We start from the raw sequence: 27,893 nt of genomic DNA, 5'->3' as shown, positions 1-27,893 counted from the left end.
GAGGGCCTGGCCTGATCCAGTATCAAAATTTATATCATGACTTGCTAACATAAAGAATGCAATGTTTAGACAAAAATGATTAACTGCACTCAAAACAAGAGGTAAATCTGCTCCAGGCTGTTTTCCAATCTTCAGAATTTAGGCTGCCGCTTCTGTGTATAACAAAAAAAGGAAGATCAACCACTTTTTTGGTTTCTTGATGTTATATATAATAAATCACCTACCATATGTGGTGATGACTAATTCATTAGGGCTTCAAAAAAAATTTGTTATCATCTAGTTGTGTAATTTGTTTTTTTTTTTGCCCACATCTGGTAGCCTTACATTCTTTCAGATTAAATCTAAACCGCTTTTTATATTCACATTTGGATTGATTTTTAGACTTTTAGTTTTACTCTATTGTCATAGCACCTTACCTGATGAAATTCTGGAAAGTTAAAAGCTTATGACATTTTGGCTGGTCTTGATAGTATTTGCTCAACTATGGATTATAAACAAAAGTGCAAGGGGTGGCACGGGAGAGATGTACTATATTGTCCCCCGTGATCCCGCCCACATCTTTGGTTCTTTATGTATTTATTTTTAATCAGTGGAAATATGGACATCCAGACCTAGTATTTTTCAAGTTGCCTAAACAGAAATTTAAGTGACCTCTTAAGCAGGCATGCACATGTAAATACAAAAACTATTATTACGCAAGAAAATAAATAAAACAACATCCAATTAGTCAGCTTTCAAATGAATGCAGGCACCGTTGTATCTCATTCACCGTGACATCACTGTTTGCATCGTGGGCGAGTCCATCCGTTCTTATTTGTTACGGCGCTGGTAGAGGCAGCATCTAGACACGCCCCACGCTGGGAGCACACCTCCTTCCCGCCAGTCACGAGCGAATAAAAAAGAAAGAAAGCGCGAGTTCGGAAAGCGGATCAGGAGAAGGCTCGGCCACAGTCAAGCGGGAAGGCATCGCGGTCTGGAGCGACAGGCCCTAACAATAGCGTGTGGACGGGAACAATTGCGAAGGGCTTGGTCCTGCGCCGTGGAGTTCTTGTCGACTCTTGGAAATTGTGAGCAAAAAAAAAGAAGTGTAAGGAAGACTGCAAATGCTATTCTAGGTGAAAGCCGCCTTTTCCTGCACTGGGGTAAACGATCCTTTCTTGGCTAATTTTTCCTCCTGTGAAGCCTAATTTTTTCTCTTGTAAAAACCTAACGATGTTTTGTACCAACTCTAGTTAGTGTCTCCCATTCGTTTGGCCTTCACCTGGTTGATGCTCCTGTCCTCATCTAGCAGATCGCGTCCCTCTGCCCTCCCCCCACTTTCTCTCTCCCTCAGCGACTGAGACAAGGAGAGATTCACCCTCTTCAGCCTCTCCCGCCCTCTGAACCTGAACTGTCGCTGTCTCTGTTTCTCCTTCCTCAAAAAAATCTTCCTGTTCAGTACTGTAAGTTTAGAAGAGGGGTGGATTCTGTTGCTGCTCTTAAATTACTTCTATGATCCAAATTATACTAAGAGGGATAGCATAAAATACCTTTTCTTTGTATCCTATGCAATTCTTAACAGTGTGAAAGTAAACTAAAACCACCCAAAGTTTATATTTTAGTTTACTGTTTTTCAATCTCAGCAGTTTTTAAAGACTGCTTAAGCTTCCAAAATTCCCCTGTCCCCAAACCCCAAAAACTTTAACCTTAGACTGTCTACTATTGACCTCACCCCTTTCCTAAGAGGTCTCTAGGGGGCGTGCATAAGCGCACCAACGTGCCTACCGTCCCTGTCCTATTGTTTCTTTTATTTTTCTTTTATTTTTCTTATATGTACCCATTTCATGTATTCATAACTATGTACACACTTATACTTATCTTGTAAACAATTGACAAATCAAATAATAAATAAATAAATAAATAAATGCTGCTTCAGAGCATTGTAGTTTGAATTTAAAAGGTTTGCTTTGCTTTGCTTTGCCTTTTTGCTGTCTTACAATAACTACATTTATTACGCAAACACAATGTGTAGCTATGGTTGCTTTCATTTTATTTCTGCCACTCTGGCATATGCTGTTGGCATAGTCTCTAATCTATAGAGTAGTGAATGGTATTATTCTGTTAAATGAAAAAAATCATCAAAGTTTAAAGCAAAAGAAGTGTGTAATTACATTTTTCATTGCCATAAACTACATAAACCTGTTTGCCAAGAGGCACCAGCTCCTACATAAAGTCAAATTTATGTTACAATATTGTATTTTTAAAAATATTTGCCTTCAGTTAAAAACAGTTGTTGTTTTGTTTTCTTACGGCAATAGTCAACAACGTTGCAAAGTATGGCTGGGTAGAAATCTTATAAGTACAAATCAATTTTATTTATATAGTTTAAGCTATAGTCCTAGCTTTAAAACTATTTTAGCAACTTTGAAGTTATAACAGCACTGAAAAAGGTAACTTATAACAGGTAATTATGAATATTGCAGCATAACTAGAATTTGGACACTGGCAACCAATATGTACTTATGACAATTGCAGCAAACTGGGGTCCTGGGATTATCATTTGTGATCTTCCCCAGATGGTTTCTGATAAGCAAAATCAATGGGACAAGCAGGATTTGCTTAATGACCAGGTGATTCACTTAACAACTACAGTGATTCACTGAATAATTACGCAAAAAAGTTTGTGAAATTGAATTGTTAACAACTGCCTTGCTTAGCAACAGAAATATTAGTCCCAACTGAGGTAATATGTCAAAACTATCTAGTAAATGGATATTTTTCCTTACATTATTTGTATTTCTCATATTTTGATTTCGTTTCTCCAGATTTTTGTTGAGTATCTCCCATCCTTAGGATGTTTGCAAAAGCAACCAAGACTTTTGTGAAAGAGGTTGACTGTGGAGGAGACTTAATATCTGTGTCATCCCTGAATATCTTAGATAAAATAGAGTTCCTGAATTTAGTCACAAAGAAAAAGAAAACCTGGTGCTGGCAAAATCCAAAGTATCATCTCTCATCAGTGTCATTGAATGATCTGCTTGCCCAAGATATGCATGGACCTATAAAGCCAGGTAGAGTCACAGTTTATACACTGTTATAGGAGATAAGAAGTGCAAAGTCCTGTGCATTATTGTACAAATCTGCTTTATTACTGTTGAACTTTGAAATAGTTATCTTTTTTTTTCAAAAAGTTAGATACAGAAATATTATTTTACATGTCATTTTGTTTCTTGGGTGATTTTCTGGAATTTTGTTTTTGTTTTTGCAAGCTTTTCTAGAAGTTTTTAAAATCCATTTTCAATCAAATAGTTCAGATTGATCTATTAAGTAATAATTTAAATTGTGAAACTCTACAGTGTCATTGATTGGTGAAAATAATGCAGTTTAAAAGTTACATCATTTTATGGGATATGTGCTATTAAATGACTTGCTTGCAGTACATAACAGGATCAGTTACGGAAAAATAAGTGCTAAAGTCTGATTATTCAGTGGATGCCTCTATGTACTCAGGAAGCATTTTGATCATTCTGAATAGCAGTAATTAGTGATAACATTTTTCTAACTTTGCTAAATTAATACCTGTGACAATTTAGGAAATCATTGCTTTTAATCAGATGAAAATAGATGATCTCAGATTTAAATTAAATTCAGGAATAATATCCTGAAAAGCTATTTAGTAGTTTAGTTTAAAAAACTGCTATAATTAATACAATCAAAAACAAATAATTTTTCTTAAAGAAAATTACTTTTACTTGCTATTTCAGGATAGCAAATTTGTGGATTGCAATTCAAGATCATTGAGGAACTTCATTATATTTTGTTTTTAAAGATGTCATAGATTTTTTGCTTTAAATTGATACTTTATTCTTTTACTGAAGTGGAGTTAACACTCCATCTTGCTCTGACTACTGTTAACAGCATTTTATTGATTGAGTTCTCGTGCCCTGCTAAATCACAACATGATTTTTTTTAGATTTGTTCTGGCTCTCTGAGAACTCAGTCTTATGGTTTGCGAACTATGTTTTTTAAATTGCGGGAATGTATAAAATATTGAATTTTTATTTTTCTCCTATAATATATTAGCTATTTCATGCAGGTCATCCTTAACTTACAACTGTTCTTTTAGAGTCCGTTTGAAGTTACAGTGGCACTGAAAAAGTAAAAAAGTTGCAGAATCCCCATGGTCATGTAATCAAAATTTGGATGCTTGGCAACTGGTTCATATTTAAGACAATTGCAGTGTTCTGAGGTCATGTCATCTCCTTTTGTGACCTTCTGTCAAGCATAGTAAATGAGGAATCCTGATTCACTTAACAGGCGTGTTACTAACAGCTGCAGTGATTCACTTAATTACATACGATTCGCTGAAAGTGAGGGGATTTTTTAAAAAGTATTTTATTTTAGTTATACTTTGTTTTTATTGTTTTTAAGCTGCCTAGAGCCGCTGTGAGCAAGTAGGTAGCTATATACATTTTTGAAATAAATAAACTGTAGCAAGAAAGGTTATAAAATGGGCTAAAATTTACTTAGCAACTATCCTGTTTAACAACAGAATTTTGATTTCAATTGTGATCATAAGTCAAGAACTATCTATAGTCTACAAATCATCTCCCATTGCCATTCTAGAAAATGGTGGATCATTTCTGCAATGATTAGTTAGATATATTCCAGGAAAAAAACTCAGAACACCAGAATCTTTAAAAAAATTTCTATATACTTGTCTTTCTGCTCTGGTAAACAAACAATGCAGCTAATAAAATTTAAAAATAAAAAAGGACATGGAAAGTTAAAATATGTGCATATATGCACCATTAATTTGCCAATAAGGATGGCTTAGTGTTAACGCCTTTGACATGATGCTTCGAGACATGAATATATGGTATATGTCCTTGAGTAGCCACCAGTTTCTCTGCCCTGACTGACTTTTTATAGTAAAAACATAGGAAACTGGAATTACACCAAACAAATGTCACTCATTAGCATCAACTTAGTTTCCCTATTTTTTGTTGTTGTTTAAAGTTGTAGAATAAAATGAATATGAAAGTAATTTCTTAGAATTAAGAATTAACTTGATAGTATCGAATTACATATTACCCCAACCCAAATGTCAGATCCTAAGAAATTTAGAAATGTCTGTTCTATGCCAGTCTTTCAAATATATGATTTGTCCCATTTCTTTTTAAAATTTTCATTGGCTAAAAGTTATTATTTCAGTGTGCTTTTGGGCGTGGTGGACTTTAATATCCAGCAAAATTTGTATCTAGTTGTTTTATTTCCTTTATCCTTAGTTTCGTGCTTCATTCACTGTATTGTCCAGAGTCCATCATAACTAGGGGTGGACTATGGGATGTTATAAATAGATAGATTGATTAGGTAAAAATAGGCAGACAGGCAAACCATGGCAACACTTTGATTTTGTGACTATTTTGTTTTCACAGTAGATAGAGAAATACATTCTGGTGGAATTCAAAGAACTGTTACTTAGAATGACTGCTATTTTTCTTCAAATGTCACATATGCATGCATACATTTCTAAGACCCCAAATCCTTTCAAATTAGTGAAGGTTTATAGTATACAGCTCCATATATTCTAAGGATGGGGAACTTGTGACACCCAAGCAGCATTGGTAAACTGCCAGTAGATTCTACAAACAAGATCCCTGGTTCAAAGAAGCGGCATTTATTTTAATATCATGTGAAGGACCATGGATTCTCCATCTTTCCTTTTTTTTCATTGGATTATAAACTTTTTTAAATACAGGGAGCAGTGAAAAACAGTGACTAAGTCAGTGACTAAATCAGTGTTTGTTTTTTTAAAAAATAATTTATGTTGAGCTCCAGTTGTAATTTGGATATGTTGCTTTTTTCCTAGTTATTGTAGAATCTGACTTTGTGAAGTATGAAAGCAAGTTTGAAGACTGCATCAGAGGAAGCGTTGATACTTCAGTAGGAAGAATTAATTTAGGAAGCGGAGGAAGCAATGTTGTGGAAGGTCTGTCCTCTTTTGGAAATCTTAAAAAGCAAGAAGTTGACTTGCGCAAACTTATGAAAGATGTGAAGAAAAGGTACATATTTATTTTATTCATTTATGATATCTATAAATAGTTTTATTATACAAAGTTTTAAAGGGAAATGTTCAGCTTTAAAAAATGGCATCTTTGTGAGGTTTAAAAAGAATTGTTTTGAAAAGTTTTACAGATACTTGGAATTGAATAAATAAGAAAGCAGTAAAAAGTGGTGATGATGAAAATTGTGGTTTCTGGAATTAATATAAGTTTACTAGAAAGTTTAGAAATGCTGTTGATGACCAGATTTAGTTTGTATTACTGCTAAGGTAGTTGGATAAAGTCATGTTCATAATTATTCTCAATTACTAATCTTATTTTGCCTCAGTCATTCAGTTTCAGCCCAAGCTACCTCATAGGCTTGTGTTGTAGGATAATTAGAATGTTCTCATATATGCACATTGGCCTCTCAAGAATGAATATAAATGCAATGATACTCATATCTGTTTTGAAATAGATATGTCGGGGAGAATATGGAGCATTTGAATATGAACATTTGGGAAGATACTGAAAAATCTGGTGTTAGTTTGTAATTGAATCATAAATTCAATACTATCACTGTGACAGTATATTTTTTATATAGGAAACCTATATCCAAATGCAGTGATACAACACAGTTTTATATATTTCTGATTGGCATACTAGCTCTTTGCTACTAAAGAGTGAATTATTTATCAATTTGTTATAGGAAAACAATATTGTCCAGCTATTTAAAAAAGGGTTTTTTTCATAGTAATTTTAATATATTTTTTCTCCTTTAGATCAATAAATCTACAGGCTTCATTATTGGAACAAATGCTTGAAAGAAAGAGTGATGTTCTTTGTATCCTTACAGAAAAAATATTGACAACTCAGAAATGTTTAATATCTGAACATATTCAAAAAGAGGAAAAAATTGCTGGAATGGTGGGGATAAATGCAAAAATTATAAAGGTATTAATGCATAAGGAAGAATAGTGATGGAATGCTCTACTTCATTTTTCCATATTATCCCCCAGCAAGATGTATATAGCCTTTGTGCCCTTTGAATTCTGCTTCTGGAAAGGTTGCAATTTCATCCCTGTCTACTCCAGTCTTGCATTGCTGACCACATCCCTGTGGCTTTTTTTTTTTTTTTAAGAAAACAAGTGCATTTATTTGTCCCCAGGCACAAATAAACTTGTTTGCATTAAGCTGAACTATTAATGTTTCTGTTCAAAAATGAATGTGCTATGCAGTTTGAAAACTGTTTGCTGTTAAATCTATTTACTATTAAATGTTAGAATGAATAAAAAATATGTACAATTTTTATAAGGTAAGAATATTCAGATCAAAGAGTTAACCCTTAATACATCCTCACTACAGTTTTGAACTTAAATGAAAGTGCTGGATGAAACTAAAGATAATTGAATCCTTTGCTCCAATTCTGTCAGCAGGAGAGAAGCTCACAAGAAGTTAATTATAGAGATGCTCACCCCAGCTGATGTATTTTCTTTGAGGATAGAAGATTCATTTGTGTTAAGGAGAATTCCTTGTAATGGACCTGTCTTCTGTGAATTAAAAACCTACCTTAAGGCAAACTTAAGAAAACACATTTGAGAGCTGTTTAGTTTTAAAACAATTTCTAAAATATTTAGTTATGTAGAGCTTGGCACTCTCTGAGCTTGATGGTTTGCTTGCTGATGTTTCCTAATCAATTATGTAACATTATCAGTACCTACATCTACATCTGCAAGCAAACCAAGCTAAGAGAACACCAAGGACTCCAATATCAAGATACATATACAGTATTATTTATTTATGCACAATTTTCTGTTTAACTCTGTCTAACAAGTAAGTCTTGATGCCATACCTCTCCACACACCTTGTCACTGTCCGTCCCCCACCCCCACTGCCACCTATTTTATCCTTTCAGCCATCCTAGTAAGGATTTGGGCTGAGAGATGTTAGCTTAAATTTATCAGCTCTGGGCATTTTCTGTTTAATTCTTTGACTTTAACTCACTTAAAAATAATTGACATCATTTTTAAATTCTACAAAATGACTTCTTGTCATCCTTTCATGTGTAAATTATGCATTTTGGAATTAATTTGCACAAATTAACCAACAATTAAATCTCTCTCTAGGTATCAGTGAATGAAAATGGAAATATAATTAAGAACTCTAATGTAGTATTGGAGATCCCTGCTTCAACTGCAATTGCTTATGGTATAATAGAATTGTATGTAAAGCGTGATGGTCAATTTGGTAAGTAATGTGGCCATTCTCACTTTCTTTTTCCTCAGGGCAGCATAAAAAGAACATTCTTTTTATTAGACCTAGATCATCAGCAGAGGTTCTTGTCCCAACATTGTATTTTGAATTCAGTTTTATACATACCATATATCAGTACATAATTGGTGCTCATTTAAAGGGAAGGCTTACAGATGTTTTGAATTAATATTACAGTTAGAAACTGAGTATAATACATGAGAAGATGTAGGTGCAGGTTAAACCGAGGTGTTTTATTTAGTTGCAAATTACGAATTCTACTATAGATGGAAAAAGAGAAGGCTTGTTTATGTGATCAACTTCTAACAATGGAACTTAAGAATTTTGACAATAGTATATACTGTTATTTGCTTGTCTATCTGTCTTTCTGTCTATCTATTTATCATCTATCTATCATCTATCATATAGCATACAATGTCAGGGAAATCTACACGTGCTAGATGCACAAGGCATGTCCTGACGGTCTAGATTGCTAGTTCATTCTATTCGATGCTTACTTGTCTATCCTTAGTGCACTGCGGGGGTGTGTGTGTGTGTGAACTACCTTATACCAGTTGACTAGCAGCACTTGGGTTGCTGGCTTTTCTGGGGTCTTCTGCCAGTCTTACCTCACCTCTTGTCACAATGCATTGCACCTGATCAGCTCCAGTGCTGGCTTCCACTCTCTGCACACACAAACACACCTAGGTTTTTCTCACTGGAGTGGTGCCCATATATGTAATTGCAATATTGCATGCTTTCAAACTGTTAGATGGATATCAGCTAGGGATCTAGTGATGGGAGCTCACTCCATGTCACAGAGCCAGGCTCAAACCACCAAAATGCAGACCATTTCTAGCTGGCAGTTCCAGCATTATTAAGGCAGTGCGCCACTGCATCCTCTTTTAGTATATACTCTTATCTTAGCATATGAAATGTCCAAAATATGTATATCACATGATAGTACTGAGAATAGGCAATACTGTTAAAAAAATTAAGTGAAGGTATACATATTAAAGTGCCCAAAGTTATGCCCGCACCATATTTGAAGGTAAGGATGATTGCACATTATTTTTTTCCCTCCTTTACAGTGCTATTTTTTTATTTCTGTTTGCTGGATTTTAATATTGGGCCATCTTATCTTTGAAACCTTACAAATCAACGTCTCTGCTCTGCAGGACCAACCCTACCTTAGGCGGAATAAGACAGGCATTTCAGGTTAAGGAGGAGTTTATGAATAATATCTCTGGACTATCAGCATTTGTTCACAAGACCCTCGGCCATTCTTTTACTTGTAGAATAAATTTCTGTGTGTCTCGTAGTTGGTTTTGCATTTCCTAAACTAGTCTGCAGCTTCCAGGTGGAATCAAGGACGCTCTTTTTTCCAATGGAATGAGGCTGCTTTTTATCTTTTGGGACATACAGCAAATACCTTGAAAATTCTTGCTATGGTTTCTACTGCATGAAATGATACCCTGTTCTATTCTGTATTGGAAGGATGTTTTCATCAGTGGAGATTTTAGACATTTTCATCCATTTCTTCAGTGAACATCCAAATAATTGTACCTAAAATAGCTGGCTTACAATGTGCTAAGCGTTCTATTGAGATTCAGTAAAGTTAGGAGACAGCATTTTTTCCAAATTAATTTTTATATAACTGGAATAAAAACGAACACAAACTAAAAATAAGAATAGAAAAAGAAAAAAGTATAAAAAGTAGCTTCTCCTTTCATTACAACAATTCTTGCAATGTATTATATCTCCTAGGGTACATACAACCATTGGGTGTAACTAATGATTACAGCCAGCCCAAATTCAAGACCCAAGTGACAAATGACAGGGTGAGCTACCATTTTACTCACCCCAGCTCTTGCCAACCTGAGCAGTTCAAAAAAATGCAAATGTGAGTAGATAAATAGTACTGCTTCAGTGGTAAAGGTTACTGCATTCCATATTTTCATACTGGCCACATGATGACAGAAGCATCTCTCAGACAACCCAGCTCTCCCTTTGCTGAGAATCTGATATAAGTACTGCTCCTTGTGTCAGTTATGACAGGGGAAACCTTTAAATCCTTTAGAGTACAACATATACTTTCTTCATATCTCTTAAGTAAAAATAAAATCCAAAAGTCTCATCATTCCTTATCAGCAAAAATCCGGTTACCATATTTCTAGTGCTCTCTGAGTTTGCTTGTTTTCTTGCAAATGTTTCATTACCCTAACTTACCTACTTAGGGTAATGAAACATTTGCAAGAAAACAAGTAACCTCAGAGAGCATCAAGGACTGCTCGTTTCAACCTTGAGCAACAAATATTCTGTATTGGTATCCTATTTCTCTTTTGATTTATTAGTTGTGCATTTCTTTTAAGTAATGAAACATTAACTGGTTTTGTTTGTATATTCAATAACTACTTTTCAGCATTCTTCTCATGGCTTATCACAATTATATCCACACTCGAATTCAGGTCAACCTTATCTAAATAGCTTGGGTGTTTTTTTTGCAACTTCCTTGATGCTGCACTTATCTATCATATTAGAAAATTTTGAAGATCATTAAAAAAAAACCCCACTTAAAAACTCACTGTTAAGAGTGTTGTGCTTCATTCTTTGTTTAATTATATAAGTTACTATACTGTAATAAGATTTTTTTTTTCTTATTCAGTTGTTGATTTTCTAGCTGGATGTCATGGAAGATCCTAATCTGATAACACCTTATGGGCCCCATTCCCCTACCAATCCTTTTAGTCTTCTCCCCCACCTTACCCTGTGCTGCTACTGCTCCTATTGGTTGTCTTTTGGGCCCTCCAAATGTAGGACGGAACTCTCTCAGTCTCACATCCAACTCCACAACCGTTTTATACCATTCCCCAGTTTCTGGGAAACCCCACTATAAAGACAAGCCTGCCTCAATCTTCTATCTAAACCAGATCTAAATTCTCTAATCAATAATATTTTTTCCTGGCCAGGTGTGCAACCTAGTTGCCAATTTCTGAAACTCTCTGACATACTCCACAGCAGGCCTCTCATCCTGCTTCAGTGACATTAATGCTTCTTCATATTGATGTATCCTTGACCTATCTTCAAATTGAACTTTGAGTGCATCCAAAAACAAACCAACATCAATCAATTCCTTTGCATGCACACTATGCAACTGTGCAGCCCAATCGGCAGCATCACCTGTTAACACTGTAGTTATCGCAACTATAATAGACCATTGAGAAGGATAGCAATTTGAATATAATTCTAGGTGGTTCACAGTTTGGCTTAAAAATAATGCTAACCTATCAGGGTTCCCATCAAAGGAAGTGTTTATAGGAGGAGGACCTCCCCAAACCCTCCTTTGGGGCCAATATCCAGACGTGCCTGATGGACCCCAGGAGTGAATTGTTTGTCTATTCCCCATCTGCGCATCCCTAAATTCAACCCTGGAACCTGGGACTGGTTTAGAGGTTTTACTCCCAAGTTCCTGATACTCCTACTACATCTTCTAATGATTCATCTACTTCCATAGAAAATGCTCCCTCCGACCTCCTACTCGTATCCCTGCTATCTCTGGCACTTGAACTAAAGAAAGATGTGTCTTCCGTTCTAAATCTCCTCCCTGGACTGTCCCAAACGGTCTTTGGAGTAGAGTCACGAATGCTTAAGTCACCATACTTGACACGGAGCAGTTCCAACGTGCTAGCGTTTAAACTGGTTGTAGAAGTACTACGCTCATCTTTGTCAGCAATCCGTCGTTCCCTCCACTTCTCAAACGTCCCAGAGGGCAGTGGCATAAAAATGGGAGGTTTCCCTTGTGAAACCTTCCCCCTCATATCGTCCCTCAACTCTGATCCCAATTTCTGTTCCTTCCGGATTTTCAGCCGTACCACAGGCTGAGGATCCTCTTCACATCTCGCGTTATCTGTTTGTCCACTCTCCAAAGACACCACATTATCGTCCAACTGAATTGAGGGCTTCTCAGGCACCACGCCAGTCCCTCCAACAGCATTATTTGCATCCACCTCCGAAACATTCTTAAAACCTCCATCAACAGCAGTACCTTCAGCCATAATATCACAAGTAACAAAATATTATAGGATGTATGAGATCCAACTTTCCTCTCAATTACTCTTCAGCACAAATGCAGGGAGAAAATAAGACTTTGCTTCAGTATTTGGTAACACAAAAGCTTATTGCTTATTCCTTCCTCTGCAAGGAGTCCAAGATAATAGCTAAGCAAACAAAATAAAGTTGGATCTAACCCGAGTTTCCTGGGATTCAATATTTATAATAATTTCCCTTCATTACCCCCGATTACCCTTATTACCCATGATTACCATTATTAATGATAATTATTTGTAAGAACTCAATCACATGAATCGTGGTTAATGCGTAGAGCTTCACCTCACAGCATTTTACATAGACCGCACGTATTATTATGATACAGAGTTTATTCTGATGAAGAGGAATGCCATCCTTTAGGTCACTGTGGCTTCGATTCAAATGCGTGTATTGCGTAGTCACGACAACTAATTTCCCAAATGTATGGTGGACTTTTCCTTATTGTAAACTCTAGACTACCAGTGAAAACAGCCTGGTGCTAATCACAGAGAACTTCCTTATTTTTCTTATTAAATATGTGATTTCTGATTTATTAGGCCCATCTGGATAAACATTTTATGAATGGGCAAGATTCTAATACAAAATTGTTTAATACTAATCAGAACACTAAGACATAGTTTATTTGCTTTTCTTCATGTTATGGGATGGAATGGGAGCTGTAAATCAAATGTTACCAGAAAATAAGACAGTCAAACTATTCCTTTTGTAGAATTGTGCCTCCTTCATGACCAACAAGGTGGTTTTGAAAGGGGGGCTATAGAAGGCCCAGCTTACCATTCTTCAGCCTTCAAAGATGCTTGCTGCCCTCATCTTTTTGATGTTGTGGATAATGAGAAATTGTCTGGACTTGAAAGACCTATTCCAAGTGATGCTTCACTTAACATTCTAAGCAAAGGTAGGACTGGAAAATCATTCACATTTCGTGTTCATTATGCTAACTTAAAGTAAAATTATTTTCAGTTTAATGTGTGGATTTGAGAATCCCAGAAACATGGTTCTAGAATTGGGTGCATGTGTATAAAAACAATTCTTGATATGATTATTGCATCATAAATAGTTGGGGTTAATTCCTCCCAAAATGTACAGTAGTTGTAAACACTAAGAGTTACAATATTTACAAGTTGTGGAAATTTTCTACTTTTTAAACAACATTCTGAGTTTCCTTTTCTTACTTCCCATGCTATCTTTATTACCCACCTTTCCATGAATTTACATCTCTTTAAGTGCTTGAACTGATAGATAGTAAAAATACCAATAGTCTAACTTTCAATTGCTGATCTTCATACTTGCCCAGGCTGATCAATGGCATAATATTATTTTATCTCCCTTTTAAAATTTAATTTTAAAACAAATTATGTGTGGAGTTGACAATATAGACCATAAAAAACTAACACAGTAATATATTGATAACATATACTTATGATAATATATTTACCTATGAATGAACATTGTTCTGCAGAACCAAAGAAAGCTAATTTTATATGTAACAATAGTGGCGAAGGAAGGAAGGAAGAAAGATTGTTCATTTAGATGAATAGGAAAAAGTAGTAATTCCTACCATGTTAGAAAACTAATTTGTTCAGTTAAAGGGCTCAGGCCAAGTCAAACTTCCTAGCCTTTATCTCTCTCTGTCTGCCTGTCTATCTATCTACCTAGTTTAATAATAATGTTTGCATAATAATGTTTGCAACTGCAAACTGGATGTGCAGTTTTTTAATTAATTGCTTTAGGACAGACAAGTAGTGCTTAACTTATAATTGGGATCACAAACTTGTTCATTGAGTGAAGTGGCCATTAAGTGAGATGTCACATGACATGTCAACAACCCCCACTCAGCACAATCCCATACTCCTTATTATAATTATTAAGTGGATGTAATCCAAGGCTAGGGAGTGCAGGCATGCCTCAGGAGGGTGGGGAAGATAATAATGAAACTGTATCATACACTAAACTATAGTCTGTTAACAATGATTTACTAACTAAACCAATATTGATTGGGTTTGCGTCCTATGTTGGTCAAACAAGCCATTTTACATCTTTGCATGAAGCAGGAATTTAGCACGTGGCAACTTTCAAACTATTAAAAAATTGTATTTCTTTTGAATTCTGATTTTCTCTGTTAATACTATGTATACATAAGTTTCCTCTTTGATAAAATCATAGGATGGATTTTTGAAATTTGAGTCAGGATCAAAATGGTCAGTTTTGTAAAAAAAAATCCCTCCATAAAAAGGCAAATGCATTATACTTCCAACACACATGCTTACACAAACACAGACACACACACATACACACACACACATATTTTTAAATGAAATTAATGTATGTTACATTCAGAATTGTTAGGATTAGCTTCTCCAACTTGATTCTTCTTAATGATTAAATATGCTTGCATAATACATTTTCAGATGTCCTCCAATTAAAGACCCAGTTCCAACCTTTTATAAATCTATCAGAAGAAAAGCAAAGAGCTTTATATCAGATGATCTGTGACCTTTTGCTTCATGAAGAAACAGTGATGCAACTAGAAAATGTGGTAATTTTTATTTCCCAATCATACATCAATTTTCTTCTTATTTTTTAAAGCTTGTTCTTAATGAAGAAAGGAATCTAGTTTTGATCGCTCCAATAACCTGTATGTTTTTAATTATATATTTATAATTATTTTAATGATTGTTACCATCAAATCAGTGTTATTTTGGTGATTAATAGATGGATAGTTTCTAGGATGATCTATCTTTAATCTGATCCAGTATTCCTATTAGACCTGAATGTACCCATCTTACTGTTAGTCATTCTGTTTTTTTCTTTTTTCCGCACTTCCTAGCTTTATACAGTTAATGTTTAAAAGAGTTAAGTTTTCACATTATATGAAATCAGTGGAATTTTTATTGGTCTTGACTGATTTGAGATCATAATTTTCTGGATCACAGCAAGTAGCCTCACCTATCCAACCATGGATCTCAGAACAAGATAAGCAGAGTTGCTTAACATTGCTTTACATTTGGATAGGAAACTCAATAATTTCCAAGGCTTCAGGATACATTGAGAAAGGTTTTTTTTAATGCAGTGGAAAACCATTTCCATATTGTTGTAAAAGAAATACAATAGATATGTCGAGGCAATTGGAAGTCAAACTTGGTCTGATTAATTTTATTCTGAGTATAATTAAATCTGACCACTGTGTCTGTTTCCTTTTTGCAGCTGGTCAGTTTATGTTCTGAGAGGAGTCCAGGCATCATATCAATGGAGGAATTACAGTTACCAGAGAAACCATGTTTAGAAGAATTTCTACAGCTTGTGGGTGTACATTTACAGAGCAAATGTCAGATTTACAATAAAGAGCTTTTCCTAGCTGCTCATTTCCTTCTCAGTGCTCTAGCAGGTACAAAAAATAAATAAAAGAGTGGTTTTCTTCTAAAATTGATTTTTATTCAGAGCAGAGTAGTTTTAACTTATGGCTGGTTGGTTCGTTTAAAGTTTGAGGAACTTACCTGAGGGATAGTTAAAATCCAGATTCAAAATTCTTACAGTTGACACACCAGTTGTGTGACTGCAGTTCAGGTATCAATGACTAACTGATATTGATGGATTTAGCAGCATCCTGCATTCACTTGATCATGTTTTATTACTGTAATGTTGAAAATTGATATTTATTCTCAGTTTTCAGCAAAGTTAGCTGAACCACAGGTTTGCTTGACAACTGCGGCATTTTCTTATAAACTATCACAAACTAATAAAATTAGATCAGTCACACTTTCTTGCTTTTTAGCCATCATGAGTTATGTCTTTATGGTCATAACTCAAGAACTACCTTTATTCTTTATCAATGATGCTATCCATCCACCTAATAAAGATGTAAAATTTTATTTTTGAGATACAATTATTATTTTTACTATTCTGTTCATATATTTTTAGTATATGCTGAAGTTGTCTCAGTCTTTTCATTTCTAATTGAATCATATCTTACGATGTGCTTGGAGATGCAAGTTTGAAGTAGCCAGACTTCACTTCTCAAAGCTTTTAAATGCAAGAATGTCTGAACAGTAGTAATTTAAAGTAATTCAATTTTGAGGTACATCAGACTACAGGAATGTTCTTTTCAGCATGGCAATATAGATTCTCAAGACATTCTCTTTTAGGAACCACATAAATTATTATGTTTTGGCAGATTTTAGATTCTGTGTAGACTTGGAGAACATACTGCCTTACTTTCTTGAGTTTATTCAGTAAGGTTTCAGAGGCCCATGACTCAGTGTTCAGAAGGTATGATTCCTTTATATTTTTAAAAGTTTTTGTTTGCCTTTTATTTTCTTTCTTCAGAACTGTCAAGTTATTCCTTAATGCTGCTGCTAGCCTGCTGTGACCTCCAGCTTGTCCCTACCCTGTGTTTCTTGGTAAGTCATGTCAATTTAAGTTGGAAATGTGTTAACAATAGCATAAGTTCTAGCAGCTGGTTCTTAATGGTATTTATTCATTGCAACATTTCTTACAGCCTTTATGGAATATATCTTCCATTCAGCTTAAGGAATTAGCTACCACTAAATGGAAATTGTATCATATTTTTCAGACTATAAAATGCACCTAGCTTTTGGGGAGGAAGACAAGAAAAAAAATTCTGCCTCTGTGATGACTCAGGGCATGGCACAAAGGCAGCACAGCCAGATAATAAGTAGGAATCCCTTTATTAGCTCCAAACTTTGCCCCCAAAGACCTAGTTACTTTCTGGTCTAGAGAAAAACTCCCCGGAACAGCCTTTGGCTGCAGAGATTCAAGTCCAAAACTTTGTCAACAGAAAACTTTTAACTATAAGTCCAATCAAGGCAAGATAAGGTAATTAATCCGGCAAGGCAAGGTAAGTTCCAGAAGGGAAATAGCACAGCAGTAAATCAACCCTGTTGGGTGGATGCCAGAAACGCAGATAACTGTGGTCAACACAAGATAAACTTGTTCCCAGCAAATGCAGTTCTCAACTGTCTCTCTTTAAACTCTCTTCCCAGGTGTGCTTAGTGAGGGAAATCAGGTGCTGTCATCAGCAATCTTTTTTAAAGTATTAGAAATTTATTTTAATAAGTATAGCTCAATTTTCATAATTTATTTTAATTCATCATAAATACTCATCAAAATGATTATAAAATGGAAAAAATTCAGTATCCTGCCTATTCCTCAGCACTGCAGAAGTGATAGTTTGATAGAATTACCCCGATTTGAAGTGCTGTGTAATGTTTCAAAGTGCTACACAGATAGAATGGCTTTTCTATTGCTTCTGGGATGCTACAGATAAATAATATTGTGCTGAGATATGAAGTACAATGGTATTATGGTGGTCTCTCTGTCAATGACCTAAGTAGCCAATTGGATAACATAATGACCTCTGTGTCTACAAGAGTTCTTTTGGAGATCCAAGCCTAGCATTGTTCTCATCCGTTTCTCTCTTTTTTAAATAATGCTGCACAGGATCTTAACTTTGATCTGCCTTATGTTAATGAAGTGTGCTATCCTACCTATCCAATTATAAGGGTAACACAGCTTTTAGTCAAAACTGATACTTAAAATTGATATAATTGTGACAGACTTTGACTCCTCAGTGATGATTAAAGTGATGCCCGGCTCGCTAAAACATTTACTATTTTTAAGAACTGGGTTTATAAATCCTTTTTCTCTATAGCATACTATTTTGTGGCATTGGGTCTCATTGTATGAGATAGCAATTACCATGCAGAATTCCCAGATCGATCAGAGTGAATTGTAACACTGATAAAGTGGTCCTACTTGGAAGAAACCAAGCTTGTCAACTAATAGTAGCAATTTTCCTGGCACCACAGAGAACTTGGCAATCAGATGCAGCAAACATTATCACAAAGATAGATCTGTGATCATTTCCCAATGTCATTACCATATCAAGCCTAGATGCTCACAGAAAGCAAGACAAAAAAAAAAATAAGTACTTGCTTTTTAGCTGTTTATGAATATTTTAAAAATCCTGGACATTTTTAGCATTCAATGCTTTACTAGAGATACTAACTGAGATACCAGGCTTTTTGCTAGACAGTTTGGAGACTGATAAATTGTTCCTTCCTCTATTTCAAAAGCCATTATGATGAAACCCTTAGAGATACCTAGCTGAACCTTGGCAGGATTGTTTTCTAGGAGTTCTACATTCCATTTCCTATCATGCTGCCAAAAATGTATCAGTTATAGGCATTTAGATAACCTAGGGGGATTTTCCCACAAAGCAGGTTCATTTGAATCGATTCTCAAATCATGCCTCTTCAGATCTCAAATCTGAACAGAATCAGGATTTGTGCTGATTTGTCCAGCCCTCAAAGATGGAAATGCACACCTATGTAACAATAGATATATATTATGCTGTTCCTTTTCACAATAAATTGGATTATATAGTGTACTGAAAAAGAACGTGAAATGAAACACCCTATTACATTTAAAGCCTGAGATAAAGGACAAAAAGTTAAATTCATTGGCAGTTGTGAGATCATTAGCAGTACTTTATATTTGCCCAAACTATCTTGAAAGGTTGCTAGGAATAGTAGTTTATGAAGTGCTTGTGAGAAAAGTGTCTGCACAGATGCTGTCACTATTGAAGAGGCTGTTGCACAGCATTTGGTTGGAATAGCAGATGAATATTTCATTTATATCCAGCATTTCTTCCAATCAACTATCCTTTTGATTTTGACAAAAGCTTTTAGATAATTAGCAAAGTTGCCCAGAGAATTGGGATTTGGATTTGGGCTTCCAATCTAATGTAGCATACTCTGACCATTACATCGCATCGATCCTCTAACTTGTTGCCTTATTAAGAATGTGCTAAAACTACTGTTCCCGAATCTCTGAAGATTAATTTCTGGAAAACTATTAGGCAGCTTCCAATGGCCAAATTGATGTAATTTGAAATAAAATTTCAGTGTTTTCCAGATGTCCCATTCCCAGATTAGTTATCTTTAAATATAAAACATTTGCCTTATTTAAAAATTGACTGTTGTGGAAATGCTTTTAATCAATGCCTTTCTGTCTCTGATCAGCCTAATATGACCTTAGAAGATGGTACAGTGACACTTGCAGATCCTGTACTGGCTCCACTTGCTGACCCAGGAAAGTTTCAGATAGCACAGAAGCTATTCGCTTTATCAAACATTAACCTTGAAATGACGGAATCTTCTATCAAAGCTGTAACCATGAAAAAAAACATTTTTTCCCCAATCGTTCTATATATAGCGTTGAATGGCCTCCATGCATTAGGTTATGAAAAGACAAGAACTGATGAAGCTGTTTGAAGAGTTTAATACTACAAGTGTCTCTGTTTAATGCCTCATAGTGATGAACCGCTAAAGATGTCCATGCAGTTGGAATATCTGGACTGTGTTATTGGAGCAAGGCAAATTCTGAAATTAATTATATGAATGAAAAAATGCAAAGATAAAAAAACCCATGTAGGGATACTTGGTGAGATGTTTGACACTCCTGTATTATTTTAAAGTTAAGAAAGATTACATGTCCTCACTTTTCAGCCATTTATTCAGCACCCGTTCAAAGTTACAACAACGCAGAAAAAAGTAATTTTATGGCCCATTTACTGCCACTCACAACCTTCACAGCATCCATCAGCCATATGAATGCCATTACAGTCAGTATGTACTGTCTTGGACCAGACCTGTGGGATTTTTTTTTTTCTTTCCCTTGTAGAGAGATCTGAGAGAGATTTCAACAAAGCAAGCAGTTTGCTGTTCTACATATCATAATCATGCTAGCAGCAAAGAAGGCTCAGGCAAAGGAGAGATTGCCTACATAAATTGCTTGGTTTTTTTTTTCTTTCCCCTACCCCCACCTGAGTGGAGGGTTTGGAAAGAAAGGGGTTTCAAGAGAATGGCTAGTCTAGTCCTAGATTGTGACAGTTGCATTATTTTTATGAAAACAAGACAGCAAGGTCCACTTAGCAATGGCTTTATTTAGCATTAGAGTTGCCAGTGTCAGAGCTGTGAAAAATTTCTTGTATTAGTGATTGTGCTTCCGTACTAATCTTATTTTCCTTAAAAACTAGAGCAGTGGTCCCAACCTTTTGGGCACCAGGGACCTGTTCTATGGAGAGAGGTTTTTCTGTGAACCGGAGGGAAGTGGTTTTGCATGCTGCCTGCATCGTGCATCCTGGTTTCTGGCATGCTGTGGCCTGGTACTGGTCTACAGACCGGGTACCCCTGAATTAGAGTATATTCTAATTGAACACCATTATGTGGCAACAGACAGTTTTCAAAACTGAGAAAAGAGCATCATGAAACAGGAGAATAATTGAAAGGGCCATTTAAGCAATCAATTAAAAAATTAAGCAATACAGGAATAAATTTAAAGCATGTTCTCAATTGTTGGGCTTGCCTTTGGAGCAGTTATTTAGATTAGAACCAAATATCACAAAGAATGTGGCAAGTTTCTAAGTGTTTCTTTATGGTATGGCAGAAAAGCTGGGAACTACAGCATCCATTTTGGGAGTCATATTTTTAACCTTTCTAGCTATAAAGGCATTTTTATTTACCTACTTGATTAATGTGACGTGTACCAAAACTGCAGGCCTCAAAGCTGCCTCTTTTGGACAGATGTTTTTGGAGGGGGAGAAATATGTTAAGGAGAAAAATGTAATTTTTAGCTTCTCAGATATTGACCATGGTATATAAAACCCATTCAATTCCATCCACATCTGTTAGCAAAGCCATAGGGACTCAAACCAATGGAAGTTAACAGATTTTGGATATTATATTCACAGCACTTATTAAATGCTATTATAAGGTATATTTGGAATGATAGTTTTTCAGTGTTTTAATTAGGCATATACAGTGCAAAAATATGATTTGTTATAACATCTATTGCAAGGAAGGCCTACTGTATTGCCTTTTTCCAGTTTCTTTTTCTGATGTCTGCTCTGTGCAGTGAGAATGTAATTCATAAGAGTTCATACTATTTTTTTCAAATATTTTTATTTCATATATGCAAAAATAACTTTCTTAGGAGTTTTCAGGATTTCAGTTTTATACATTTCAACAATGATATACAACCTAAATTGGGAACCATTAGTGAAATTTCTTTAAAAACCTTCTTTAACTGAATAGCACACAATTTTCTTATGAAATTTTATAAGTTTTCTTATAATCCTTTTTCAGAACTTTCTAATCCAATTTATGTGACAATTTTCTTCTGATTGACAGCATGGAAAGACATTAAAATTTCATATCAGTGAACTCCCATTTAAATCTTTTATTGTGTCAATATTGTGTGTCAATATTAGTGTACAAGTTTGAAAAAAGTTACAATTGTTTAATAGAAATATTAAGAGATGAAGCAATAAAAATTATACTGCATAAGCTAAGAGAAGTCATTATTTTGGAATGTATCTAATGATGATTTCTATTATCTAATCTTAAAAACACAAAATAATCCCCAAATAATAATTCACAAAAAATGTAGATCTTGATATAGTACACATTCAAAGTGGTATGCATCCAAGATATATTATTTTAATACAGTTTCCAAATTAAAACATTTTTCTCTAGCTAACATTGCATTTTAAAACATAACTACCATATATGCACTTGAACATTTAATCAGATCTTACCCTCAATATTGGAAGGGCACGACTAACATCAATTGTTGTGAGACTGGACATGATTCTCAGCTATCATATTTGATCAGTAGACAATAGACAACTCTTTGAAGCAAGACACTTCAAAGAAATTCAATTCTGTCAAGAAAGCCCACATAAGGCAAGGACGTTCAAAGAAAGAAGATAAACAAGTGATCTATACTTTTAAAATACAGGTATTCCTCAATTTACCACAATTGAAAATGGGATTACCATTGTTAGTGATGCTGGATTTTAAGTACATCTTCACTAGTCCTTGCCCAGTTTTATGATCTTTTTTTGCAATGGTTGTTAAGTAAACTCATTGTCCATATATGGGTGCTTTTTTCTGGAAGCCAGAAGTAAACAGCAGTTCCCAGCAAAAAATGTAAATTGCTGTCACATGACTTCAGGACACTGCAAATGCATACTTATGGAACAATTGTTGAGTATCCAAAGTGTGACTGTCTGAGTATCCATCATGTGACTGTCTGGGGGATGGTCACCAGAACTTCACATCCAGGTAATGTCCTTTTTATGGGGGGGGTGGGGAGGGGGGGGGATTGTAACTTTCAACAATTGCTAAGAAACTGGTCATAAGTTGAGGACTACCTATACCATGTAATGAAATAGACATGTAAGACGCATTAGGAATCTCATCGTGTGTTTTTTTTCCATAGATATTGCCATTTTAATATTGTAAATAAAGGATTATCCAATACATACTTCCAGTCATGTTTAACTTTAATTGGAAAACTAATCCAAAGCAATTTACATCATAAACAAAAATATTTCAATATGACATGATGAAAGCTTTTGAGATAGTTTAAGGGTTGCTTTGTTTCCTCTGAAAATTTCCAAGATTTGTTATGCCAACTGAACCAAGACAAAACAAAGCAAAATAATAATAATGTGCGGTTGATGTAGACTATTTGATTCTGAGCAAATAAAAAATTACTCAAGAACTAAAATTAAATGAATTTCAAACAAATATTTAAAAAAACTTCCCTTTACATTTTTATTCCAAACGTGCATACCTAACTGTAATCCATTTTATCAGTATCAAATACAGATTTGAATAAGACAGTTTGCATTCCAAATTCTGCATCTTTCTCAAAAACAGCAGATGCTGCTGATTCCACAAATTGCTAAAACAATACCTCATCATTTTTATGAACCCCATGCTTGAGGCCTTATTATTACTGACAGGATTTATCAGATCTTGTGTAGATATCTTAGGAGTTAAATTATTGCTGTTATTTTTGAGTATTTTCTTTTTCAAAATCTCTTAACCACAAAAAAAAAACACACCTCAAATATTTTGTACATAATTATTTTAAACTCGCTGCTTATCTGTGACACTAATAGGTTGAATAGAGTTTTTCCTGAAGCACCAACATGAATTGTCATTTAAAACAGCTGTCTTTAATCTTGCCGGTTTTGCAGACCATCAGGGAGGGGATGATTCCTCAGAAGTGGCAGGTGTCCTCTTGCGCAAGTGGCGGACACATGTGCTTGTCACTCACAAATGGAACTATGCACACATGCTAGCCAGTCTGCTGTGCATACAAATGGCACTGAACACACTCATGTTATTTCCCTCCTCTTCTGCGTCTCAGTTCTTAATGGGCCATGGCCCGGTAGTGGACTGTGGCCCAAGGGTTGGGGGCCCCTGATTTTAGAAATTAAAATTAGGTTTGATTTAGGTCTGACTCAGCATGATTCATATATTCTGCATTTTATTATAAATTTAAGATAAATGAAAAGCTTAAATAAACGTAACAATTATATGTTCCATGAACTTTATAGTCCCCATGAATTCAGTATGACCTACTGTAGCTTAGGAAAGTGGTAAAACATTTCTTGTATATTCTGGATTTATTATCCATGGGAATTTGCAATATGTAAGTTCAGATCATTGACAGGAACTCTGCAGTTTCAGACAAAAATACCAAAAACTGAAATTAGGACACTTAAAACGTTCTGCCTCTGATTTACACCTTGCGAATTAATCCATTCTGCACCTCATTTACTAAACTTAAGCATGGTACTGTCTTTGGAAGTATTTTGCCTGTTACATACTTCTCATTGCTGCCATACGTTTCCATTGCTGCCATTCAGCGAGAGGATAAATTCATGGGTCTCTGTATTCGAAGTTTTAATTTCTTCATAGCTAGGATTATACCGATGCAGCAAAAACAGTGAATGGTCCATAACTATGTGCAGTGATATGCTGTCTCTAAGCATAGAGATGTACTTTATATCAAATGTAGTAATTCTTATGCAGAGCAGTGAACTAACTTTTCCTGTTACATTCAGGGCCTTTGGTTTAAATTCCCACACTAATGCCAAGAGTGAATTCTGTGACATGAGCAGTTCCCCTAAGAAGATACAGGAGTACCAGCATAAAAAGTCTTGCCCAGACAAAATATAAAATGTTTCTTGACCAATTCCCTACTGTTAACAATTTCTTTAGAAAGCCATTAAGGCAAATACTGATATTCTGTTTTTCTTCTTGCTTTTGACAGAACTGAGCTTCTGAGTGTTAAAACCAAATTCCTTTAATCACTTGCTAAACTTTCTTTGAACTAAGGCCAATTTGAAAAATCTTCTGCTTTCCAATAGGAGTGGATAAATCAATGGCTAGAAACAAGACAGTAGAGTGAATATTCTGCTTAAGAACATTTTATTTTTTTAAGATAGTTCAGGTAGAATCTGAACAACACTTTACTCAAGGCTACTTAAAATGCAGCCCAAACTCTCATCTAAGTAAAGAGCAGTAGCAACAAACCAATTGGAATGTATCTAATGTAATATTAGAAAACAAAGGAATGAGGTTATTTGATTTGAGGATTCAGTAATGTCTTCCAATCTCCTCCATTCAAACATTATATTCAATAAATGTATAGTCATTTTTACATTTTATCTCACTTTATAACCCTACAATGACATTGAAATTACAGAGTAAAATGTCATTTTGGGTACTGGCAATTTTTTTCCAGACTCAGTTGTACATATTTTTTAAATACTTAACATCAGCCTATCTACAGAATTAATGCAACAGAAATAAATTTCTCCACAATATTTCATATTGTTCAAAGCTAATTTCTAAATACTAATAGCAATTAAGACACAGATATGCAATTATTTGCATAACATTTACAAAATATACTTAAGTCTTTAAAAAAATACCACAAAGGGTTTTTTTTATACAATAACTTTTTGGTGTCAACATTTCTCTATATAAACTAAAAACTATTGAAACCCTGTTTCCTTGTGCATCTGAAAAACCAAAATAATTAGAAGGTAAGTTTGGACCGTCTTGGTCTTTTCCAATATTTTTCATTGTTTGCATCTTGTGTATGATACTTTGGTATTGAAAATAAGCTCTGTAATCCTAGTGTCCAAACTCATATGCAAAATAAATGAAATGGGGAGATAACCACCTCAGGCCCTCTGTATGTTAGCAATGGATGGATCTATTTATAATAGCAGGCATAATATAAAACATGATCATCAGATTATTCCCTCTTAGTAATCATCCATATTTACATCTCCTCAATAGAATATTATCAGAAATGTATTTATGCAATCAGTAAATATGAACCTAAGATAATGAACAAACTAAGGGAAGAGTTATTAGCTAACACTGTAAAACATGAGTGTGAAACAAAAATAAATTCTTTGATAAATAACACTGAATTTTAGCATCTAACAATAATTTTAGTTTCACACTCTATTTGATGAATAAAGCCATGTAACACAAAGGATCAGCTCAAAGCCCCATCACATCACATTTTATAACACACAAAATCACTCATAAATACTCTAGTATAAACTAAAAACCAGTCGTCATAGAACAATATACAAATACAGAGCGAGGTCATAATAAAAAAAGCATACTTTGTTCCTCTAAGCTATGAGTTTTCCACAACTAAGAACATACATTCTACATGCTGAGCTCTTCACTAAGACTCTGTAGCATGAGGTTCTTTCAGGCTACTTCACCATTACCTCAAACACAATGAATTTACATTACGAGAATTCTTTGAAAAATACTTACTGAACGGGTTGAAATGTTGGCTTTTTAAAAGGGACTCTTAGAGAAAGTTCAAGATATTGCTTTTACATTTATGTAAAAAGGGAATCTACTAAAAGTCTACAGTACATCTGTCTAAGACAAAACAGCTGTAAAACATGGATAAACATTAAGCAAATATGCTTCAATAACATGGCTCAGTGCTGGTTGCTTTATTAAAAATTCTGCTTATGTTAAGGAGATATGCTAATTAGGACAAGGATTATAACTAAATAATAAAAATTAATCAGATGAAACATTTGATTTAAAACAAAGTTTTACAAAAACCCTTTCAAGTATTTTTCTCCTTATCACAGTGAAAATGTAAGATCAAATGTATAAATGAATGACTGGGAAGTTCTTTAGATGAATAAAGGCAAAGTAGTAAATCAAAACATTTATAAAAATGCTTCAACGCATTTCCTTCATGTGATATGAATAAAAAGGTTATTTGTAAAAAGTTAGAAAAATTAAAATAAATTACATATTAAGTACACTTTCCCGTCAACATTTTGTATAAAAATTTGACTAGCATAATATTAATATACACAAAATAAAAACATATCGGGTCCTGCCAAGTATCTGGCACCACTGTACAATACTTTCTTAGTATAGTGTTTCGACTAACATAACGTGATGTTTGTTTCATCTTTAAAAGAACTGTCAGTATACCCAGCTAATCGGGACCCACTGTGATTCCATCCTCAATTTCTCTGTAGCAGTTTGCAACTTCTCAAAAGCTTTGTCTAGGTTGTCATTCACAATAATCAGATCAAAGTAGTGACTATAAGCTCTCTGGATCCGTGCACTCTCATCAACAGTTTTCTTCAAATCAGTATCCTATTAAAATATTGACAAAAAAAATAAAAATAAAACAATACTATAAAAAGCAAGCAACTAGGGTCAGGTTTAAAACTGAGAGCCTGCATTAAAAAAATCTTTTAGAGATCAGCAAGACCAGTTTTCTAGAAAAAAGTATTTAAAATGAATTCCTAAAAATATATTGGTACAGGAATCTATGAGAGTGCAAACAGCTATTTAGTTATAATAGATGTTCTTAATTACGTTACAGTCTAGTTCTTGGGATTCTTATATGTATAACTCTTTAAACATGTACATAATATGTATACTTTGACATCTTACTTTAGAAATAAATATTTCAATATTTATTACAATCCTGCATTTCAAAAAAAAAGTTATAACAAAAATAACAAAAGAGCTACATTTCGTGTTATATCAAACTGTATGAACCACATTAGCCACATTCTTAAATGACCATTCTTGTCAATGAACATTTTCCTGGGCCATTTTAATATGCAGATATTTATTTATAAAGCTGTAGCAGCTGAAGACTAAGGTGCCTTAATGACCACCTTCTGTGACACTAACTTATCCAGCTATTTTGCCTGATAGTTTACTCATGAAATTATTTTTCGCTTTCTTTCAGTAGAGCTTCATATACCTATTAGGCTAACAAGTGTGTAAATACTTAGGAATATTTAATTATATTTAGAATTATATTTGATATTTGAAATTATCCTTATTAGCTTTCTACCAATCCTGCTGACTTCCATATTCTAACACAGTCTGAATCCAAACTGTTATTTTAATACATACTATTCTGGCAATTTTAAATGAATAAATATAGTATCGTATATTTAAATGCAGAATGTCATAAACAATAGATTAACACATGTTTACAGTAACTAGAAATGAGCCCCACTTTTCAATTAAAAAACTAGATTAGGAATGTTACTTGAATTAAAATAACTTCTTGCTCCATAATACATTTTAAAAATGTATTGGGAGACAT

General features: G+C 34.5%; 2 protein-coding genes across 38 annotated transcripts in view; one reads left to right on the top strand and one right to left on the bottom strand.

Annotated features, from left to right (window-relative positions):
• The window catches only part of PALS2 (protein associated with LIN7 2, MAGUK p55 family member), a 240,270-nt gene that overhangs the window by 169,785 nt on the left and 42,592 nt on the right, over positions 1 to 27,893 (bottom strand). For 24 of the 35 annotated variants that reach the window (XM_087915314.1, XM_087915337.1, XM_087915306.1 and 21 more), the window contains one exon: positions 24,672 to 26,920. The exons of 1 other annotated variant lie outside the window; for it this stretch is intronic. In XM_087915314.1, the coding sequence (XP_087771440.1) occupies positions 26,744 to 26,920 (177 nt within the window). In that variant the 3' untranslated portion in view covers positions 24,672 to 26,743. Of the gene's footprint in view, positions 1 to 666; positions 1,058 to 22,668; positions 23,675 to 24,671; positions 26,921 to 27,893 lie in introns of those variants that run through there. 10 more of the 35 variants (XM_087915327.1, XM_087915332.1, XM_087915330.1 and 7 more) reach the window with 3 other exon arrangements.
• On the top strand, positions 882 to 21,745 carry GSDME (gasdermin E). Of its 3 annotated transcripts, none has more exons than XM_026706415.2 (10): positions 882 to 1,142; positions 2,805 to 3,050; positions 5,852 to 6,044; positions 6,806 to 6,977; positions 8,150 to 8,270; positions 13,090 to 13,275; positions 14,789 to 14,916; positions 15,585 to 15,765; positions 16,704 to 16,777; positions 19,421 to 21,745. In XM_026706415.2, exons 2-10 carry the CDS (start codon positions 2,834 to 2,836, stop codon positions 19,670 to 19,672), a joined length of 1,524 nt encoding a protein of 507 aa, XP_026562200.1. In that variant the 5' UTR covers positions 882 to 1,142; positions 2,805 to 2,833; the 3' UTR covers positions 19,673 to 21,745. The 3 variants fall into 3 exon arrangements, with proteins under 3 accessions (XP_026562200.1, XP_026562199.1, XP_087771466.1); XM_026706414.2 differs by having other exon boundaries at positions 914 to 1,067; XM_087915340.1 differs by having other exon boundaries at positions 927 to 1,087.

This window comes from Pseudonaja textilis, chromosome Z (assembly GCF_049901715.1).
Source record: "Pseudonaja textilis isolate UNSWEBS1 chromosome Z, rPseTex1.2, whole genome shotgun sequence".
Classification (NCBI taxonomy): domain Eukaryota; kingdom Metazoa; phylum Chordata; class Lepidosauria; order Squamata; family Elapidae; genus Pseudonaja; species Pseudonaja textilis.
This window is presented reverse-complemented; position numbering and strand designations above follow the sequence as displayed.

Bases quoted from the DNA above. Each gene is read 5' to 3' on its own strand.
- GSDME (XM_026706415.2), top strand. From the start codon at position 2,834: ATGTTTGCAAAAGCAACCAAGACTTTTGTGAAAGAGGTTGACTGTGGA. The intron at 8,271-13,089 runs GTAAGTAATGTG...TTCCTTTTGTAG, and splicing joins AAAGCGTGATGGTCAATTTG to AATTGTGCCTCCTTCATGAC. The intron at 14,917-15,584 runs GTAATTTTTATT...TCCTTTTTGCAG, and splicing joins TGATGCAACTAGAAAATGTG to CTGGTCAGTTTATGTTCTGA.